This window comes from Stegostoma tigrinum, chromosome 2 (genome assembly GCF_030684315.1).
Source record: "Stegostoma tigrinum isolate sSteTig4 chromosome 2, sSteTig4.hap1, whole genome shotgun sequence".
Classification (NCBI taxonomy): Eukaryota; Metazoa; Chordata; class Chondrichthyes; order Orectolobiformes; family Stegostomatidae; genus Stegostoma; species Stegostoma tigrinum.
Genome location: NC_081355.1, coordinates 116,952,017 through 116,965,320, shown reverse-complemented (window position 1 = coordinate 116,965,320; position 13,304 = coordinate 116,952,017). Strand labels below are relative to the sequence as shown.

At 39.2% G+C, this 13,304-nt stretch overlaps 1 protein-coding gene across 4 annotated transcripts in view; it reads right to left on the bottom strand.

The window, feature by feature from the left end:
* Positions 1-13,304, bottom strand: part of plxdc2b (plexin domain containing 2b) — a 351,187-nt gene that overhangs the window by 45,982 nt on the left and 291,901 nt on the right. For 3 of the 4 annotated variants that reach the window (XM_059638778.1, XM_048551267.2, XM_048551286.2), the window contains exons 12-13: positions 6,464-6,502; positions 852-941 (exon numbers count right to left, since the gene is read on the bottom strand). In XM_059638778.1, coding sequence (XP_059494761.1) covers positions 852-941; positions 6,464-6,502 — 129 coding nt within the window. The remainder of the gene's footprint in view (positions 1-851; positions 942-6,463; positions 6,503-13,304) is intronic. The other variant, XM_048551277.2, reaches the window with a different exon arrangement.

Sequence of the window (13,304 nt, the reverse complement as noted above, 5' to 3'; positions counted from 1 at the left end):
ACAGGACTCTGGTTCTGTAAAGGAAAGCAATGTCTACTGTTGTGGCCTAATGTGACAGTGAAGCATAACAGAGAAAAGAAAATAGATCTGCCTGACACTACAGCCAACCTCCACATGAGGAATTAGATTGCATTCTTTTACAGTTGCGTCCCCTAAGGGACAGTATACACTCCAGAATCCTATGTTACTTTAACTTTGGACTTAACTTTCCTGGGCCTACACACAGTTTTATTTTGCTGTACCACATTAAAATCTCATTTACAATGAATTGGGACAATGTTTACAATTTAACTGCATGCTTTATTAGCTCCTTTTTTAATCTGCCCTGCCACCTTCAATGATTTGTGCACATATACCCCCAGGGTGCTCTGCTCCTGAACCTCCTTTTGAATTGGATCCTTCATTTTATATTGCTCTACTTGTTGTACCTACCAAAATAAATCACTTCCTACTTCTCAGCATAAAACTTCACTGATCACTTTTCTGTCCGACAAATGGCTAACAGTCCTTTGAAGTTCTAAACTACCTCTTCAAACATCCAACTTTTGAACCTTCAGCAAATTTTCAAACTGTATGTTCTATATCTACGTCTAGTATTACATGCATCATGAAAGGAATGGGTTTAATACTGATCCCTAGGGAAATCCTGCCATATTCCATTCTCTAGTCTGAAAGAAGTTTACTCCTGTTCCCTGTTTCCTGACACAAAGCCAATTTAATATCCATGCTGAGTGGTTGCCTTCAATCTGAGAGAGGTGGCAGAAATGCAGCCTCAGAACTTGATGAGGCTCAATAAGATCATCTGTTATACTTTGTTTGATGCCTGATTCTGAAAAAGTAAGGTCACTCACAAGTCCCGCACATGAGGTTGTCCATCGCCAATGGTGCAGAAGGACCTGTCCTGATACCCCGTTCATAGGCGACGGTCCCTTTAGGAGCTTCTGAAACACATGTTATAGTGGTGGTAATTCTTGCCCACTGGAATTACTGTTGCCATTTTAACCGATCTTTAGTCTGTCATGACTCATACTGAGGGCTTTCATGTCTCTTTTGACAGGATCCATGAATTGGAGCTTTTGGTGCTCTACTGGCCTCTTGGCAAAGAATAGCACACAGCACAGCTTTCAGAATCTGGTCACCTTCCATCATATGCACACACCCAAGCCAGCGAAGCCTGCGTTGCTTGATTAGTCTTTGTATGCTTGACAAGTTGGCCCTAGAAAGGACTGATTTTTTGGTGACTATCTTTCTATATGATGCCACAAATGTATAATGAACACCAGAGTTGCAAGTTGAAAGTCTTAGATCAAGAATTTGCTGGCTGCTTCCAGTGGAGTGCTGTTGAGTCTGACCGCCGGCTGAGACAAAATCTGTCCTATAACTATAGTTCCCATGACACATCTGGTGAGGGTGAACATGAAAAAGACATTCAATAGATGCTCCATGAGACTTCAGAACTGGTCTGCTGTCTGGGCAACTAACATCAACATCCATTATATTTAACAGAAAGAAACAATAGAAATCTTTATTAATATATTGCCTTGGTTATACTGCTTTTGGAAAATCCACACTGAAGAGGCTTTATGGTGTCTACAGAATAGAAATAAGCCAGTCCACCCACCAAGTCCACACCAACTCTCCAAACAGCATCCCATCCAGACCCACCCATCTATTTCCCATGGCTAATCCATCTAGCTTGTACATCAATAAAAGAGATTTGTAGTTTAGACAGCTATTTTTAAGGAATATTTTAAAGATAAAGAATAGGTGAATGGGGGTGCACATCTTAATTATAGAGCTTAAATCACTGATAATCAATGGTGGAATTGTTAAAATAGGGCAAGACGCCAGATTTCAAGAAGTGCAAGAATGAGGGTTGTAGCACTGGAAGAGGTTCCAAATAGGTGGATTGGCATTGCCTTGGAAGGATTAAGGAAGATAATCATTTTAAAATCAAAGGATTACTGAACTGTGAGACAGCACAGATCAGGAAGTACAAGGGTAATGGGTTAATGTGATTAGATATGAGTTAGGACATGGGCAGCAGATGTTTGAGTGAGTTCATGCAAATGGAGGGTGGAAAATGGGAAGCCAGCCAGAAGTGCATCAAAATTTTCAACAGAATTGTCATTGTCAATAGAATCATCATCACTTGGCAACTGTAGTTATTTTTCCACTGCAAGCTGGCTTAATTTTCTCCATCAAACAAAAAACTGAACAATTCTATTATCTAAGTGTTTGCCTCCATGGCTGCCGAATCAATTTTAGTTCATTGATAGCAAAACTAACCTGAAATGACTCTAGGCTATGAATATTTACTATGTGTAATTCAACATCATATCAAGAACTCAGGAAAATAGTGTGGGAAATCACTCATAATTAATTACCAAGTTAACAACAATTCATCCAATCAGAGCCTCAGTTATGATAGAGGGGCTCAATGTTTTTGCAAATAGCGTGAAGGTTGTATTCAATGTGACCAGCATGGTCTACATTTGGCATTTCTATGGACTGGATGATTTAAATTGCCTCCCAGCTACAGAGCTGTATCCAGCTTTCATCACTCATATTCACTGAACCACGTTATTAGACAGTAGTAGGTCTATATGACTAGGAACAATATATTTTTAAATCTAATAATCACAAAGCAATTACTTTATAATAGCGCACTAAATAGGATGGGGTGTTAAACTGGATGTTACTTATATGTTACAGCATTGCTACTGCACCCAATGCCAAATCTGCGTGGCGTTGTATAACATAAATATGATGGCACTAATGGGTCAGAGTAATTGCCTCAAACAAGTGATATTACATGCAAAACTCAAATATGTATTTGAGCCTTTGGTTTGTTATATCCTGGATCTGTGCTGACTCTTCGCACTTGAAAAGTGACCCTGATTTCTCTTCTGCCTCAACTTGACCTCCACGTTATTTTAACTGAAAAGCCACACTGTGCCTTTTGTTCAGCAGTGGGTGCAAAAGAAACCCGAGCGTTAAAGTGATGACATTGGACATTTTAAGTATTCAACTGTCCTGCACATCTGAAACTAGTTAGGTCCCAACTCAAAAATTCATTTTGTCACCTATCAATAACTACTCCTTGAACAATCCTACAAATCTGCAACAATCAGACTAGAAATCTTAAATCTGTTACTCTCTCATTCAACACTGCCTGGCCCGCTGACTATTTCTAGTATTTGCATCATCATCTTTTGGAACCTTTGATTTATTTTTCTGTCCACAATGAAAACTAGCAAATTCCAGGTTATTAGTCATACTGTACATTATGTTTCTCCTTCCAGCATCGTCTGTAATGCAAGTGTAAAGCTAAAAGAATAGTTTCACATACTCAGATTGTTTTTGCTAATAGCAATAGAGCAAAATTTCAGAATGACCACCAGTTCTACATTTCTGTGATTTCACTTCTATTTTCTTCTCAAAACTGTAAACTAATTGCCACTCTGTAGCAGCACTTTGAACTGTGCGACAATCCCTCAGTTTATATGCCTAAATTTCTGGAGACTGCTTCGAAACTGTACATTGAATCAGAACCAACAGCATGACCTCGAAGTAAAGGCTGGCATTTTCCAATAGCACAGCTTTTAAAGTCCTTTCTAGTTTGTTTCCCAAGTGATGTTGTCTGCAGATATTGTGCAAATGAAGACATTTCAAGACTTAACCAAAATAAATAATGATAGTCAGAGTACCTGTGGGAAGTTTGTTAAATACCTTTTGACCATTTTAACACCAAAAGATCGCATTTTTCAAAAAAATCACCCAAATTGTTACAAAGCTGATTTGTTTTCTCCAGACAGCATCAAAATATCCCTTTAGAAAGAAAGAATTTGCTTCTGAGTTTAGAGGAATGAGGATCAAAACTGCAGTACCATATGACTGTTCAATTCTCATCTCAAAGGAAATTCACATCTGATTCAAATAAATGATTCAAGTGACAGGCACATTATACAGATCGAGGTCAGAAATTACATAACACCAGGTCGTGCTCCGATGATGCCACATGGCCTGCTGTGTTCATCTAGCTCTACACCTTGGGATCTCTTATAGTCCAATCCAACAGGTTTATTTGAAAGCTTTCATAGCCTCACTGCCGGAGCAAGGCTTCGAAAGCTTATGTTTTCAAATAAACTTGTTGGACTATAACCTGGTGTTGTGTGATTTCTTGAGATTTCTGACCTTGTCCACCCCAGTCCAACACCAGCATCTCCATAATATTCAGATCAAAGCAGGATGTTGAAAGAAAAATGAAAACAAAGAGAAGCGGCAAAAGGACCTCACTTATGGAGGATCTAGAGAGGCAAACAGACGGTGACTCAGGCATGCTGCTCAACACTGCATTCATTGAGTTTAATACAATCATTTGGCACTTTAGACTGGAAGTTGCTGTGAGGGATATTATACGAATGCTTAAATACTTGGCAGTCAAATATCCACCACTGCAAGGTTAAATGAAGCATTAAGCCATTTATTTAAAAGCATAATGTCTCACTATCATTTGAAGCCTTATTTTGGACTGGATTTTGCTAGCCTCATGATGACATAGCTGGAGAAGGGAAGGCTGGAAAGAGTGAAGGTATGTCACCTGACACCTTACCGCTGACAAACCGTTTTGCTAACAGGTGACAGAAAGGCTGTCCACCTTGAATTGATTTGATCCATTTAAGTGTCTAATTAAAGGATGCTTCTCAACTCTGCTGACATTTTACAAGCAGTGCATCTTCCAATCCTGTTTACCTTACTATCAGGGAGCATGACCATCTAAGGATACTTACATCCAAAGGCAGGCCCAGCAAGGTTCTGCTCCTCCCACTGGAGGCTTCTGAGCTTCCAACCATCTGATTCAGGCTGGCAACTTCAGCAGCAACTACATACTTGTCTGTAATCTAAGGATCCAACCCCAGGTCATGCGTAAGTAGAATTTCCCCTACTCTCCCTTTGCCCTACTTTTCACCTTGACACCACTCTACCATGGGAAAAGGCTGGCTTTTGATTCAGCTAATTATCTGATAGATACGATTATTTCTAAGTGCTTAAAATGAATCCCAATAATTCAGTTTCATACGAGAGTGAACAGCCACCAGCAGCCACCATTCCCAACACTGCTGATTTCTGATCAACCAGCAGTTCAAGGAGGCAGTACGCTATGGCATTTTCCAAGAACAATTAGGATGCAAAATAAATGGCTAGTGATGTCCATATACCTCAAATGAACAATAATGTAAAAATCGTGAGGCATTTCAATTTTTCCGCCTAAAAAATGACGCAGTGCTTTGTGTTACAGCTGCGATGTTTGAAGAGAGCAGTTGCACATAATCTCTAACCACATCCCTCTAGATGACAACAAGTTCTCACTGTTAGGTCCAAACCATTCCCTTCCACAGATATTACAACCAGCCATAATGCCATCTCAGGGGCAGGTCTTTGACACCACTTGGGGAAGTGCATGAGTTAACTGTCCTCTGTGGAATTGGGAGCCCCAGTGGCAGTGCTTCTGCAGCCAATTAAGGACGTCATTCCTTCAGGACTCCTGGAGCAAGGTTAGCAGGGATACCACCAGTTTTAGTAGCTTGGGGCTTTCTCTCACCTCATTGTATTCTATCTAGTTTCTCATACAATTATCTTGTGATTCTTTCTGAATCTCTTGGTCTGTCTTTGCTACACACGGGCCTCCTTCTCCACTTGTTCCACTGTTGACCTCTCTGCATCATTTGTATCTTGACTAAAAACAATTCTGTAAATCCATGTAGGATACAAAAGATCAAATGTAGCACAATTTTACATTGTAAAAGAAAGAATCACTGCTCGTGCTTGAAACATAAGGATATAGAAATTTTTTTAATTGCAGAATGCAATTAGATTTCAAAAAGTGAATACTCTGGGGAAATATGCTTTTGTGAATCCTTGCTTCCCCACTTGTGGCATCTCCATTATTCTTAAGTGAATTAAACACTATGCAGCCTACACTGTCATTGTGTGAGCCCAGAGACATTCTGTTCATTATTCTGAGCACTATTTGTAAGGTCAGGTATCCACAAAAATAATTTTCTCTGCTCAAAATTTCTACCAGCAAAGGAAATCATTTTTATACAATTTCTGTAGATATTGTATTATAACTAGGCATAATATATTAAAAATAAAGGAGATACAATTTTTGCTATTTAAATATCAGATACAAAGTGCGTCGTTGAGATAAAATTTACTTAACTGTATGCTCCTGGTGCATGGATTTCACATTCATTCTGAATTCAATGTTAATAGAGATTGGGAGCAAATCTTATGAAATGAAGTTAATTTTCTCATGAAGCATATATTTAAAAATAAGAAGGTTGAATACACTGGTCTTCAAATTCATATTAAATTCTTGGCTAAGTGCCACAGAATGTTTTTAATTATTTAAATGAAAACAATTAAATTTGTATCATTATGTAAGTCAAACATTTACCTCCATTGTCCCTCAGGTGCATTGCAATCTTTGTATCATCTGCAAAACATTTAAAATATGAATTAGCAATGGCTCGCGAGTACAAACCTTACATTACAGAATATCTATTTAGTAGGACACAAAATGGGACTCCACAGTGCTGCCTAAGGGTGTGACTGAATATTTTCAAGCAATAACACATCATCTCATGCACCTTATGAGAAATTTTCAAAACTCAATTTTTTTTTCACTGTTAGGAGCAAATTGAAAGGGAAGGCTTACCTCCAGTCACTTACCACTTGGGTATGATAAAGTAACCAAATCACAATAAATGTTTTCATACTGATTGTTATTAAAGCAAATAATACTTTACAGTAATTGGTTATTGTGGCAAAAGGTGGAAAATTATATGGCAGAGAATGAAGAATACATAAGAACATAGAGAAAACCAGAAAAAATTGAATTAAGGGAGGTAGTTTTTGCTGCTGAAATCAAAAAACACAGGAGCAATTGGATCAATATCTAATAATATTAATACTGATCCTTCAACATAATGAATTGGCCTAAGGTGCTTCACAAAAGCATAAGGAAGAAAATGTTGTGCGAGCCTCAGCAATTCTAGAGTAGGTTTCCAGTAGCTGGGATTGAGCGTGTTTGAGAAGGTTTTAAAGGAGGAAAGGAAAGTGGGGTTGGGTCATTAGTCCAAGGAAGAAATCCAAGAGAATACAGCATTGGAAACTGAGGACGCAGCAGCCCGTGACCGGATACAGTTGTACAGTAGGAAAATACGAAGGGAATGGAGAGCTTCATTGGAAAGTATAGGGTTGTTTGAAGAGATAACACACATAGGAAGTAATGGTAGATGTGCATAGAAGAGGCAACCTGCATCAGCAATATACATTTATTTTGCGCCTTGAGCATAAAAAATCCCAAGCCAATTCATTGGCGTACTACGGCCATAAGTTTAGTCAAAGAGGTAGGCTTTAAAGTGTCTCTTAGTGGAAAAAGCGGTGGGAAGCTGAGTGAGTGAATTTCAGAAGTAAGCGTCTAGGTAGCTGGAGGCACAACCAGCAATGGCAGAATGATTAAAATCAGTGACACATGAGAGGCTGTAATTATCTTGGAGAGTTGTAGGATTGAAGGAGATTCACAGGAAATATAATATCATTACAGAGAGGGGGAAATTAATGGAGGGATTTGCAAGCAAGGTGAGCATTTTAAAGGCAAGGTATTGCATGACCAGAAACATAAAAGAGATGGGTGAACAGGAGGTGGTGTGACTTGAGATGGATTAGCAGTGTTTTGGATGATCTGAAGTTTATGGAAGGTGGAATATATGAAGTTGATCGGGACCTTATTAACAGTGTCAAACTTAGTATCTTTTAGGCATGACTAAGGGTTTCAGTAGCAAGTGAGCTGAGACAGAGGCACAGCCGGATGATACTACAGAGTTAGAAATGGTTGGTCTATATGAGATAAATGCATGTTGAGAAGCTCATTTCAAAGTCGAACAGGATGTCAAGGTACAATTTGTCTGGTTTCAGCCTCAGACAGGTGCAAGGGAGAGAAAAGAGACATCAGCTAGTGAAAGGAACTTGTAGCAGGCATCAAAAATTATTTGGTTTTATCAAAACTTAATCTATAGATATTTCTGCTCGTAGAGTATTGAATATGAATGTCGGATAAGCAGTCTGATAATTCAGCAAGGGGGAGTCAAGAAAGATGAAGAAGTAGAGCTATGTGAGAACCTTCGGTCGCATTTGAGGCTCTGTTTGCAGATGATATTGCTAAGGGCTAGCAGGGAGATGAGAAAAAGGAGAAGGCCAAGGAGATATCCTTAGGAGACACCTGAAGGCACAGTTTGAGAGTGGGAGGTGAAGAAGCTGGGAGTAGATGCTTGTCATGAAGAGGAAATTAGGTCAGAATTATCAGATTGCTGAGGCCTGGTTCAGCCTAGGATAATTGTTGGGCAGGGAATGAAATTTAGGCATAGAGCTCTTGATGGAAGCTGAAAAAATGAACTTCATAAATTCCAATATTTAATGTGACGAAATTATGGTGAGGAATCTAGATGTTAAAGAAGCACGATGCCAGTGAGGCACTGATGAGAGTGTTGATGCAGAATTAAAGCATGGAGAGGTTGTTATTAGCACAAATATTGCCACAGTGCAATATACAATTGAGGGACATAAACAAAGTTGCTGGAAAAGCTCAGCAGGTCTGGCAGCATCAGTGAAGGGAAAAACAGAGTTAATGTTTTGGGTCCAGTGACCCTTCCTCAGAAGGACCTGAAACGTTAACTCTGACTTTTTTCTTCACAGATGCTGCCAGACCTGCTGAGCTTTTCCAGCAACTTTGTTTTGTTCCTGATTTACAGCGTCTGCAGTTCTTTTGGTTTCTACACACATGAGCGAAGTCCATTTAGTGGTAGAAAGTAGAGGATAGATAGCAAAACCATTACTGGAAGTATTTTGGTTATGAATGGATAGGAAAAAGTGGAATAAAGCTGGAGCAGTGCTAGTGAGCTAGAAAAAAAGAGAGATGACGTAGTTAATACTATGTGAGGCTTCACAGAAGCCAAGGTGAATGAAAAGAGATAATGTCATTTGAGTTGCAGAAGATGTCATTTGTAATTTTGATAAAGCCGTTTCAATGCAGGAGAACTGGACTGGAAAGATCGAAAATAATGATTACCAGGAAAGCTGAACAAATGTGACAATGGGCGTTTCACAACTGTAATAATTGTTCATGGATTGGAAAAAAAATCAACAAAGATAAACAGTTACACATGGATTGAAAGAACCAGCAAGAACTCTTTAAACTGTTTCTTGAGATAAAATGGACAATGAGAAACTGTTATAGAATGAGTTACAACATGTGAAGTAAACATCCCTGGGAAGAAGGAGCTACATAAACAAAATAAACAAGCTGTTTCTTGGGAGACAAGAGATAACATTTATTTGATAATCTGCTGCCTCATGACAAATGGGCAATTAGATCTGCCTGCAGAAAGAATGTTTTGAAGTGAAGGGGTTAATGCAGGAAAAAGCTATGTTTTAAACAGACTGCAAACCCCAAATGTAACAAGGAATAAAAAAGCTATTTTTGATAAAAGGCCAGCTTCAGGTTTGAATTTGCTGAAAATTGGGGATGAAAGAATCTAGAGGATATCAATAATGTCATACTGTATAAGTATCCACCTCCAGATGTCTCAACAGAAGAATTTTGAACAACAACACTGCAGACAGACTGAACATTGGACATTTTCAGAAACAGATCACTGTTGTTTGATACCCTAGCCAGATTTCATCATTAATTGGGTAATAGCTAAGCTGTGTCGCAGGCTTACACTTGCTTACTTGAGGGGTCTTACTAAAGTGTAAATCAATGTTTCAGCATTTGATTGACTGTGAGATTTCTTAATAAGTAGCAAATTAGAGGTAACTTGTCATGATTTACCCACAACACAAGTATTTGGGAAATAACAATATAATGAAGCATTGCAGAGAGGGTAAGCAGTGTGGGGGTCATTTCAGGACGGAGTGGGCCTTAGTGTAAGTTAGAAATAGTGGGGAGAATATGGGCGGCACAGTGGCTCAGTGGTTAGCACTGCAGCCTCACAGCGCCAGGGGCCCAGGTTCGATTCCCGCCTCGGGTAACTGTCTGTGTGGAGTTTGCACATTGTCCCCGTGTCTGCGTGGGTTTCCTCCGGGTGCTCTGGTTTCCTCCCACAGTCCAAAGATGTGCAGGCTAGGTGGATTGGCCATGTTAAATTTCACATAGTGTTCAGGGGTGTGTGGGTTATAGGGGGATGGGTCTGGGTGGGATGCTTCAAGGGGCGGTGTGGACTTGTTGGGCTGAAGGGCCTGTTTCCACACTGTAGGGAATCTAATCTAATCTAAATGATATTGTGGCATTGAAGGGGACAGCAGAATGTCTGACTGGAGGGTACAGTTTACAGTGTCAGCTGATGTGATCGTCTGGAATGAAAGTGAAGCTGTCAGTAGCTTGGTGAGGTCAAGGTCAAGAGGATAGGGAATTATACCTTAAGGTTAGAATAAAGTTTGAGGGGACATAAAGGCAGGTAGGAGATCAAGTATAAAAAGACATAGGATTAGTGTGAGACCACAGGGAGCCTAGGATCAAGATTTGACTTCGTGGGCAATGTGAACAAGGAGAAGCAAGTGAATAGATGGTCTCAGCGACCAATAAGGATGTAGTTCCTCACTCAGTTTGTTGGAAATGAGGCTGTTGGATGAATTTGACAAAGGGGAGTGATGCCTTGATGTGGTTCAGTCACAACTGATGCAGAATAGGTCAATCAATAATGCTCTTTGAACTTGTGGACTTGAGTGAGTAGTATTGGAGAGAATAAAACCTCTGCTGAGGAAATGAGCATCAAAATGCATGGGGGACCTGAGAAAGTAAATTGACAGCTTTAGGAATGTTGCGGTGAATGGAGATCTAGACAATTAGGAGTTTAAAACTATATTTACAAGTAGCTTGGGGAGAATTTTTAACACTAATTTCTGCAACTGTAAATGAACAAAATGTAACATTAATGCATTTAGTGCACATAGCTGATTGTCACTATAAATTCAGCAGCAAACATTAAAGAAATGCAAAGGCAGTTTTGAAACATGCATCATTTCTTGTTTCAAAATGTTATGCTTTTGCAGAGCATCAAGTTGACTAAGTATTATTGTCTTCATAATCTTGCAGTCCATACTGCAAGAAGTACCTGGAGTAACTTTTACTATCCCTTTCCTCGTCTTGAAAGTGCCAGAATTATGAGTGCAATTTATTTCCTAAGTCCTAAGTACTGAAATGAGACGACATTTCTTCAGCCAGAGAGTGGTGGGCTTGTGGAAATCATTGCCGCAGAGTGCAGTGGAGGCCGGGATGTTGGCTGCCTTCAAGGCAGAGATTGACAAATTCTTGATCTCAAATGGAATCAAGAGCTGCGGGGAGAATGCAGGGAAGTGGTGTTGAAATGCCTATCAGCCATGATTTAAATGACGGAGTGGACTTGATGGGCCGAATGGCCTTACTTCCACTCCTATGTCTTATGGTCTTATGGACTTTCCTATATTCAGTGAGGTATCTTGAGCAATATAGGCAAAACTTTGTAATGAGTTGCCATAATTGAGTATTCCTGGTCCATCTTGCCCAAAGCTGCTCTGAATTAGACTTCATTAATAAATTCAAACAATTTCAGTTCACCCTTGCCAATATTAACAATGAAACTGTTTGTTACAATATAACGTACAGTTTTAAGTGTCAAAGCAAAAAACAAACATCATGCAATTAAAATCAGCAAATAAAGCAGACCCGATGTGGTTTTGTAGTAAGAACTGTAACTTAGATGAAAGCTAAGTGCTCTTTGCGATAAAAGGTCTAATCTTGTTTGCCGATTCAGGCTTATCATTCCAAATACTGTCCTGTTGCTGCTCTCTGCCATTAGTTCAGGGAAGTAATCTTCCCATTTTACACTGCCACTTCTCAGAAATAAGTCATCACCTGATTTAACATTCTGGCTCATTCATGAAATCAGGAATTCAAGCTTACATTGTGCAGTGAAATTGGATCCCCAAGAAAAGCAGCAGTAGCATGAAGGCTCAATGCAGCAGATAACATCCGTGGTATCTTCAGAATTGGAGATGATGGTGTTAAATGGCCTTTCAATCTAAATACAGACCCTGTCTGCAGTTTCATTAGCCCTGCTCTGTTGCCTCCCTCTTGCTGGCTCCAAAGCTAAATATTCAGCTATTTAAAAGCATCATTAGCTGATCTCTGCACATAATTGTATTTTAATAGCATGTTGAAAAATGAGAAGACAAGTACTCCATCTTGCACATTAAAAAAATACTATGAGTCTGTAAGAATACATGTTGTCACCGATGATACTGAGAGATACTGAAGTCCACTGAGATAATGACTTGCAGTTTGGCATGTCATGTTACAAGCAGCAAAACATTCACTTTTTATGCTGTCACCTATCAAGATATACAACATGGGAAACTAATTTTACATTAATTCAATATTTAAATATAATTGATGCAAGTCAGGATTGCTTATAATGTTAGCTAATACATAACTCACTTGTTGAAATGCTGCCAAGTATCTTCTTTGCATCATTGATGGCTTAAACAAAAGCAATAAAATAACACTAACCTTCACTAGAGTAATCAGTGATAATATTTATTGTATTGTGAATCTGTACAAAAAATTACAAGCCCTAAGCAGGGCTGAAACCATAAAGAGGAGACATTCTCCTCAAGTTATTTGACATGTGGAACAGTTCCTCAGAAATAGGATTAAGATGCTTCATAAGCAGAACAGAAGAATTACAGAGATAGTAGGAACTGCAGATGCTGGAGAATCTGAGATAACAAGGTACAGAGCTGGATGAACACAGCAGGCCAAGCAGCATCGGAGAAGCAGGAAGGTCGATGTTTTGGGCCTAGCCATTTTCTGAAGAAGGGTCTCGGCCCGAAACATCAGACTTCCTGCTCCTCTGATGCTGCTTGGCCTGCTGTGTTCATCCAGCTCTACACCTTGTTATCTCAGAAGAATTTATAATTATCATTCAAAATCAAGTTGTAATGTTGACACTTTGTCACTTTCTGAAAATACAGGACTGTGAAATAGGTAAACACAAGTAAGTAGAGATCCAAATATGACTTCTGTGTGCATCATAAGATCTGCTGGGGCAAGTGACCCCTTTGTCAAAATGAAATGCAGTAGAAAGACATGATCTTTTTTGGCATTTTCCTCTAGGGTGGTTGAATTGGAGTATTTTGATTCTATACCTTTTCATTGATTTGCAAAAATTTAATTTTAATTTTGACTCACTTCTCAC